Raw genomic sequence first — 8628 nt, 5'->3', positions numbered from 1 at the left:
TAATGACATGGAAGATAAGTAAGTACTAGTTTCTGTTTGCAACTGAAGCAGACCAACAAAGTATATTCGATTTTGTCAAAATATCTATTGGCACTGAAGATAATAATATACTTCAATTCATTCCGTTGGATGAACGAAATTAGCAAAGACCACTGAGTTAGGGTTTAGGGATGAAAGCAAATATCATGCTTTGCATACCTATCATTCCAAAATTGTAAATGGAATTAGCGCAAGTGTATACATAGAGAATGAAACCCTTATAAGCATATCGTAAAGACGGTGAGAATTGAATGATGGCGGCAAATGACAAACAAAAACCGCATATTTTAATAGTTCAGCAAGTGGTCATTTTTTTTGGTTTCAAACCAATAAGGAAAATTAGTATCTGGGACAAATAAAACTAGTATAGCATAGTATAGTATAGGATATAGCTCAGTGATTGAATATAAGCAAGGAAATCGGGAGAGAGAAGGATGGTTCTCACACAGAAGCCGGTCTTGATCATGAACAACTCCATAGAGCCTCCGATTAGAGCCGCCCCAACAGCAATTTTGGCATACCAATCTAAAAACTTCATTTTATTTTATTTTATTTTTCTCTGTAAGCTGGAGAGGGAGAGAAAGAGAGCAATGGTTGTAGGTAGCAGTAATATGAGGGAAAATCAAAATTTAAAAACAATTCCACCACCGTAACTGTAAAGCTGAAAAATCAATTAAGCAACAATGACTAAACCCCAGCACCGCCGCCATCGGAAAATCCAATAATTCTCAAGATTGGAATCAAGCCCTTGAATGAGTTGTAGGTTTAACAGTATGCAAGATAGAAAAGGATAGATTTACCTTTGAAAGGTGATGATGGATTGGTGGGAATGGGATCACGATTTCGAGGAGGAGTGGCGCTGACTGAAATTGAGTAACCCGTTTTTGGTCTGAAGAGGATACTCGACCCAAATAATGTAATAAAAGTAATTGAACCGAAATGATAAGATTAGATTAGATAGGAATTGAACCGGACTACACGTGTATAAGTCATGAAAGAAAGACCAAAGTAAACTCATCAAAAAAACACGAACGCGGTGTTTACTCGACAAGTCCTCCAATTCCTTCTTCTTCTTCTTCTTATGATCATGAATCATGATTCATGATGATGATGATATATAACGCACGCGCTTCCCCCTACGTCTACTTACACACCCGCCACGTGGCTGATTATTAGAGCGCGTTATTCTCACTCATCCATCATAAACCAATCCATCATACTCTGGTTTGTCTGATTCTCTGTAATGTAATTTCCTTCATTCATTCTTTTCCAAGCAAACACAGATAGATACATATTTATAAAACTCTCTCTCTCTCTCTTACAAGTTACAACTTGGTTGGTGGGGCTCTCAATTCTTCATTTTTAATACACAATGCAAGCTACTGATAATGGAGTTGTAGATGATTCTTCAAAGGTTACAACTTCATCTATCTATCTATCTTTCCTTATTCATTTAGATGCAGCCGTTTATAGCAATAGAAGCTTAGCAGACTTGTTTTGTGTTTTAATAAAGCAGCTTTCTTCTTTGGTAACTAAATATCCTTCCGGGAGGGATTGTTGAGAATTTTGAGGTTTAGAAGCAACTCAGTGAGCTTATTTATGTATTTATTCAAATTGCTATTCAAATATTCTGTTGAAACCACTTGTTCTGAACCCTACATACATAGCTAGTAGAAATTAAAATGGAATCATTGTATTTGAATTGTATCTGATTATTAGATCAAGTACAAAGTCATTTGTATTGGATAACAATAGTTGCATTGGGCTAGGCTCTTTTATTTTTTAATTACTAGTGAAATTCTCTGTTTCCATACTTTCACCTATGCATTCATTAATGTTGTAAGCTTATACCACAGCTGAATTTCCTTTCTCACATCATGTTCAGATTTCAGAACCTGCAAATAATCAGGAAGCTCCAATTCTAGTCTCAAGCGGAAAACGTGCTGATCTATCGCTTCAAATACCTCCTCGACGGCTTCCAATCGGTAGCCGTAGCGGTAAAAGTTTACTCCAGGCTGAAGGCGCATCTGGTAAAGGTAATTCTTCGACAGGAGGGTTCTTAAGAGGTTTAAGTTTCAAAAACAAAGCTTCCTCACCGGACGTTGAGAGAAGCTTTCTTCTCAATTCAGATTCCGCCAGTGCAAATCCTGAAAGTCCATTTAGGTCTGGTTTTATTGCATCCCCATTTTCCTGGAACAAATGTACCTCTCTTCCCATTACACCGGCATCTCATTTGTCTCCTTCAGTTTCTATGCCTGCTTCAGCTAGGACAGCTTGCGAACCACGTAAATCTAATGTAAGGCGTACTTTTACAAGTTTAGAGAATTTTTGGTTGGATTTCTGATCAAGCTAATACAAAAGACTTGTTCCGAGAATTGGCTGCACGAAAACTCTTGCTATAAGCTGAAATTCGAATCACATATAGTAAGAGTTTTCGTGCAGCCAATTCTCGGAACAAGTCTTTTGTATTATTCATGATGATGATGGACTGTGCCAGAGTAGAAATTTATGAGATTGAACTGAACCATGATTTGCTAATAAGAATATTATAGCATTTAGTTTGTGTGTTGTATGTTTAGTTTTTAGTCCATGTGTGTTAAATGAAAACCTGAAATTAGTCATTTTCATGTTCGAAATTTGTCCCTTTGTTAAACAAAATGTTCCTACAAAATGACCAATTTCGGTGATTTTAAAGAAAATGAACAATCCTGATTTTGTCAAACACAAAAACTAAATATTGCAATATCCCTTCAACAAGAATTTTTATGGCCATGCTCCATTTTATGCAGAAAGGTGCAACGCAAGTTTCACGGTCTCTCTCAATACCAGGTCGAAACGTTGTTATTGTAAGATCTGTTTCTTTTGCTGCCAATAAAGATCACACTTATAATGCCGATACTGACGATGGTAAGTTTAAAAAAAAAACATTTTTATTTCTCACAAGAACAAAATTTTAGAAATATGAACAACTGTTTTGATTAAGCAGATCAAATAACTCCCGAGCCGACAGAAGAGGACGATGAAGAGATTCCCGAAGAGGAAGCAGTTTGCCGGATCTGTTTAGATGTCTGCGAAGAAGGAAATACTCTTAAAATGGAATGCAGTTGTAAAGGTGCCCTTAGACTCGTACACGAACAATGCGCTGTGAAATGGTTTTCGACCAAAGGAAACAAAATTTGCGAAGTATGTGCACAAGAGGTCAAAAACTTGCCTGTCACGTTACTTCGAATCCCATCCACTTCACAAAGGAATAATAGAGCAGATGCCACCAATCAACAGAGTTTGAATTCTCAATCACTGAGGTAAGAAAAAAAATAAAAAATTTACCTGATGAGCAATTTTTTATATGCCATTTCTTTACGCCTGAATTTTTTTTGGCAGTGCCTGGCAGGATTTTGTAGTGCTCGTCTTAATCAGCACCATATGCTACTTCTTCTTCCTCGAGCAGCTACTGGTGATTAGCAGTTCAATAAATTCTCCGATATTCAACAGTCTGTAAAGGAAATAGATATGAAATAAAATGAAATGTTTGTGTAGATTCGTGACATGAAGACTCGAGCAATTGTGATAGCGGCACCATTTTCGTTTACTTTGGGAATTTTGGCTTCTGTCTTCGCCGTCATTGTAGGTAATAAGTCAGTATTTCATGAAATTAACCGAGTTCAGGTTTAAGGTACTGTTCTTGTCCATTGTATTAATTACTTAATTTCTTACAGCTATTAGGGAGTACATATGGACTTATGCAGCTCTCGAATTTGCACTTGTCGCCATCAGTGTCCATCTCTTCTACAGTCTGGTACGTACACAAATGTTGTTAAAAATTAGCTCTTTAACTTGTTAATTACCAAGATTTTGGTATTAATTATATACCAAGTATTTCTTTGCAGCTACACCTAAAAGCGATTTATTCAGTCATGCTTTCATCAATTTTGGGATTTGGTACAGCCATGAGCCTCAACTCACTATATCTTCAATATTTTGCGTGGCGAGTACAAATTTCGCAGCAAAATACAAACTCTAACAATGCAAGTCCAGTGTGACTTGAACAAGAAGTTACACATTTTGCCGCTGATCACAAGTATACAGTACATATTCCTGACAAAATGCAGGAAAAGAGATCAGAATGTTTAAAGCTTTTGCATGGGATCTCAAACTGTCCGAACCGAAAATGCAATAGCAGCTCAGACCTCAGTTGTCTACTATTATTAACGCTTTTCTTTTTAAATCGAACTGATCAAGAATCGAATAGTTAAGTTTTAATGATTGGATGAAGATCATTTATTGTGTACCATTCTTTATTTATTCATGTTACTTAATTATTCGAATAGTGAATTGCAACCTGTTGTTTTCCAAATCTGAATATCTTTTCATTGTATCCTCTACTCATTCAGGGCGTTTGGTCTAGTGGTATAATTTTCGTTTTGGGTGCGAGAAGTCCTGAGTTCGATTCTCAAAACAGCCCGGATTTTACTTTACCCTTCTTGTACAATTCCTTTTTGTTGCAAATTGCACCCTTCTTTCTCTCAATCTTTCTGCTATTGATATTTTTGATTTTCTCGGGACCACTCGCCCCGTAAGCGAGTATCATACCACTAGTTGATAGCATACTTTTTCGTCAGAATATTTCGAGTTGATAACATATCATGAGAAGGATTTTTATCTTTAGGGACGTTACATGTAGATTGCTGGTACTGAGCCAGAGAAGAGAGTACAGGTGTAGGTCCCTGAGTAGTGACATGTCCATCTTGATGTTGTGGCATTGGATTAGTATAGATCCTCATATTAGTAGCTTCAGTGACATTGGCGGGTTGGTATGATAGAATGGTTGGATAAGAAAGTCTCCACCGATGATCAAAGTTTGAGAATTTGTGAGCGAGCGCGAGCTCACATTATTCTTCTTGATCTCGACGATCATGCAATTATTATATTCTAAAAAGAAAAGAACAGACAAAAGGATTTGGCAAAAGTCGGAATTCATTTCCATTTTGCAATAAACTTAAACGAGCTACATAACCTTGTTCTATCACAGAAAGAGTGTCTGACCGACCAACATAAATATCACAAAACAAAAGAGAAGCTAATTCAACAGAAGAACATAAATGAGTTTTTTTTTCAAAAGTAAATCTGACCAAAGTAAATGAACAAGAAATAGTAATTATAGCTTCATTCACCTGCCATTTAGCAAAAATTATACAGGTACCTCGCAATTGTATCATCACCTGCAACTAAATGGAAAATCCTGACCTGCATCTAGACGATGGAAAACAAAATACATATCGTGACAGTCGTCATCTTCATCCTAGGACTTGAAACAGTTGATCGGCAAGGCACAAGGATCAAGCTCCAAGAAACCTCTTAGGCTCCCACCTTTCTCAGAACTCAACCGGAAGTAAGGAATTTGGTGAGAAAACCTAAGCATCTCCGTCCGAGGGATAATTCTTGTTGAGGGAAGTTTCCCTTCCATTCGAATTTTGTATACCGTGTTGAAACCATTGACCCGTTCCAAACAATGAACAGATATTTGCATAGCAGTTTCAGACACGACCTCCACAATATCGTATGCACACTTCTCCAAGTCAGAAAGTTCCATATACACACTCCAGTCTCGATACAATGCCCAAACTTCACCTTTCCTTGGAGAGATGATGTATTCATTTTCCCCTTTGGCAGCAGGTTCGAAATTTACCAGATGCGAAAAGGCGTCCGTGGACTTAAAGTCAGCATGATCGCCAATCTTATATCTTCCAGTACAGGCAGGTATCTTCTTATCAAGCCACAGCTTTAATCCACTTTGCTCTTTTCGACTTTCGAGCCAACGGATATGCAATTTCAACTCTGGAGTTAACTCGATTCTTGTTATCTGAGCATAATATTTTGGCAAGCCATCCTCTTCACAATACAGTGACCATATCTGATCAACCTTGACATTTGTTGGCGATTTTGCAGTGTCAAATCTGAAGAATTCAGGATCTGGAATTTCGAATTCTTCAGGGTCCTGATACTCAGTACCACTATCCTCTTCAATAACAATAACATCATCCTTAGCCTGTACATGAGACTTCTTCACTTCAGCCTCCACTGATCCAGTCGGAGGTTTCAGTTTATCAGATGGTTTAGAACAACCAGTGTGTTGAATAATAACCTCTGGTTTCATTTCTGCAGGAACATCAATCTCGAGAAGATCAAGTGGTAAAGCAGCTGGATCAAGTTCAAAAGACCCTTTTGGAATGCCTTCTCTTTCCTCACCGGTAAGTTTGAAGGACGGAATCCTGTGTGAGAATCTCAATAGTTCATCAGATGGAATTTGGAATTCTCCCTTTCCTTCCTTGGCTACTCGACAAAACAGACTCACAAAGCCTTTGACTTTAGCCAAGTATGCAACATTCAAACCAACACCCTTGGTATATGGTGTCAAAATTTCAATAAATTCATACTCATACTTCTTATTCTTGTCAGCATCAGAGCTCCAACTCATGTTCCAATTTTTGAAAAGAGCCCACGTTTCTCCTTTCCTTGGAAACATCATAAGTTTGCTGCGGGTTTTTTCCCACGACATACGATGAGAGAACATAGAACGTTCTCCGGTTTCCTCAGAGTCACCACGTCTGTACCTACCACAAGACACCGGCAATTCCTCATTAACCCATTTGATCTCCTTTTCATCCTCAGGCTCGGGCTCTAGCCATGTTATTTTCAGCTTGAACGGAGAAAAAACTTTTCTGATCTGGGCATAGAATCTAGGCATGGCATCGACTGTATCGTAGATAGCCCAGATCTGACCCACAGCAAAGCACTCCTCATTCTTGTCTTTGTCGAAATCATTGAAATCAGGATCAGGATACGAATATGACTCTGGATCTTTGGCACTGCAGTCTGATAAAGAATCAACGTCGACATTTTCCTTGCTGTCGTGAGCTCCATTCCTTCCCTCACTGCCATCCTTCACCGTGGTCGTTTTTCCCTTCATCTTATCATCCTGCTGCTTCTCATTCAATATTACCTTTTCAAAAGAAGCACTTTCTTTTTGTTTAGGTACTTCTGGCTCTTTAGCACCTGCATCTGGTCCATTGTTAATGTTCTCATCAGCAGCAGGTGATGATCCACTCCCTTTGGATTTCTTCTTGGGTGTCATTTCGTCATCATCACTTAAATTTTCCTTATATGAAACATTCTGCCGATTCCTCACAGACCTTCTTTGGGACTTCCCAACAGAACCATTAGAACTGTGTTTAGACACATCATCATCCATCGCAACATCTTCATCGGAGGACGATTCAAAACTGCTTTCACTGGATTGTGCTGCCTGCTTCCTCTTTTTGTTGCTACTTGCTTTCTCGACCCCTACAGTAGAAGCTTTTGGTGGACATGGCTTAGACTTATCTTGCACGACATTTCTCTGAGTTGCGTTTACACCACCCTGATTCGGGAATCTCGTCTGCTGTCCGTTTTCCATTTTTACGCCACCTTGATTTGGGAGACTCGTCTGTTGAGGAAAAGACTGGGAGAAGCTAGGTGGACGTGTTGCTTGTGGCCCAAAACTTTCATAGGTAACGAAAGTTTTGTGACAACTTTGACAGCGGATAGATTTATGGATAACATCTCGAAAATACTGGTATTTCACAGAGCAGAAAGGACAAGTAGTCCAGAAAGTAGGCCGGGCGTCGAAAGATGCTTGCTGACCTGGCATTTGCCGCTGCTGTTTCTGCTGTAGATGTGGATTCATTCCAGCGAAGTTGCTTTGCGGCATACGAGCATTTGATGGCCAAGTTGGCCTCGGATGGGGTTGGGGTCTATGTGGCACTTGAGGCCTGATAGTTGAAGAAGATCTGCGCTTCATATCAAGTAAAGCCCTTTTACCTTGGTCTAGAAGCACTCTCTGAGCCTCACCAATCAGCTTAAAAGAAGCTTCAGCACCAGGGAACTTGTTCTTATCAGGGTGAAGCACGAGAGCAAACTTCCTGTACTGCTTCTTGATTGTTGCGATGTCTGCCGTTGGCTCAACCTGATGCAGTAATGACCAAGAAATTTCAATAAGCAAGATGTGTATCTTTTACAGTATATACAATAAAATTCTAGGGGGTCCAAATGTGAAAAATTAATGCTAGCATACAAAAGTACTTATGAGGGAAAAAGATGAAAGTTTACGGATTTCACTGACCTGAAGTATGTTATACCAGTCGCACTCATTCCCAAGCAGTTTTTTCTCAGCAGCACAATGCATATCACAAACCATTAGCATCTGTGAAACATTCTCGAGCTCAGAGTAGAGTTTTTGAGCTTTTGCTGCAATTTTGCGAGCACCAGCAAAATCTCCATTCTTCATCTTACTCACAGCAATATCTTTGGCCCTGATGGCTTCTTCTCTGTTGCACTCCATCAAGGCAGAATCTAGAGCACCAGACTAGAACGAAATTCAGCAGAATGCTCCAGAAAAAGCTTGCTACCTCAAAACGTCACGCGCGTCAGAATATGTTAATGAAGTTACGAAAGCTCCACTCGTCACCTGCGGTGCATACCACTAAATCCAACTCCCCCTGCAAAAATGATTCAGTTAGAACCAAGCAGAGCGATTCTGGCCACCAAGAGGAA

General features: G+C 39.2%; 2 protein-coding genes across 2 annotated transcripts; one reads left to right on the top strand and one right to left on the bottom strand.

Moving 5' to 3' along the window:
• The first annotated feature begins 1411 nt into the window (after nucleotides 1-1411).
• On the top strand, nucleotides 1412-4079 carry LOC139883550 (uncharacterized). Its single transcript, XM_071867714.1, has 8 exons — nucleotides 1412-1567; nucleotides 1925-2342; nucleotides 2845-2946; nucleotides 3023-3341; nucleotides 3421-3493; nucleotides 3577-3667; nucleotides 3756-3835; nucleotides 3927-4079. The coding sequence occupies exons 1-8, from the start codon at nucleotides 1412-1414 to the stop codon at nucleotides 4077-4079; spliced, it is 1392 nt and encodes a 463-aa protein (XP_071723815.1).
• Nucleotides 4080-5338: 1259 nt separating this feature from the next.
• On the bottom strand, nucleotides 5339-8416 carry LOC139883553 (uncharacterized). The gene is made up of 2 exons (XM_071867717.1): nucleotides 8198-8416; nucleotides 5339-8041 (listed from the first exon to the last, which is right to left on the bottom strand). Exons 1-2 carry the CDS (start codon nucleotides 8414-8416, stop codon nucleotides 5339-5341), a joined length of 2922 nt encoding a protein of 973 aa, XP_071723818.1.
• Between the last annotated feature and the right edge of the window lie 212 nt (nucleotides 8417-8628).

Source organism: Rutidosis leptorrhynchoides, unplaced genomic scaffold (assembly GCF_046630445.1).
Source record: "Rutidosis leptorrhynchoides isolate AG116_Rl617_1_P2 unplaced genomic scaffold, CSIRO_AGI_Rlap_v1 contig416, whole genome shotgun sequence".
Taxonomy (NCBI): domain Eukaryota; kingdom Viridiplantae; phylum Streptophyta; class Magnoliopsida; order Asterales; family Asteraceae; genus Rutidosis; species Rutidosis leptorrhynchoides.
The sequence above is the reverse complement of the archived record's forward strand: the minus strand, read 5'-3'. Positions and strand labels throughout refer to the sequence as shown.

Coding starts and splice junctions, on each gene's coding strand:
- LOC139883550 (XM_071867714.1), top strand. CDS start 1,412: ATGCAAGCTACTGATAATGGAGTTGTAGATGATTCTTCAAAGGTTACA. Junction 1,568..1,924: donor TAAAGCAGCTTTCTTCTTTG/GTAACTAAATAT, acceptor CATCATGTTCAG/ATTTCAGAACCTGCAAATAA. Junction 3,494..3,576: donor TCTTCCTCGAGCAGCTACTG/GTGATTAGCAGT, acceptor ATGTTTGTGTAG/ATTCGTGACATGAAGACTCG.
- LOC139883553 (XM_071867717.1), bottom strand. CDS start 8,416: ATGGAGTGCAACAGAGAAGAAGCCATCAGGGCCAAAGATATTGCTGTG. Junction 8,042..8,197: donor ACTGGTATAACATACTTCAG/GTCAGTGAAATC, acceptor TTACTGCATCAG/GTTGAGCCAACGGCAGACAT.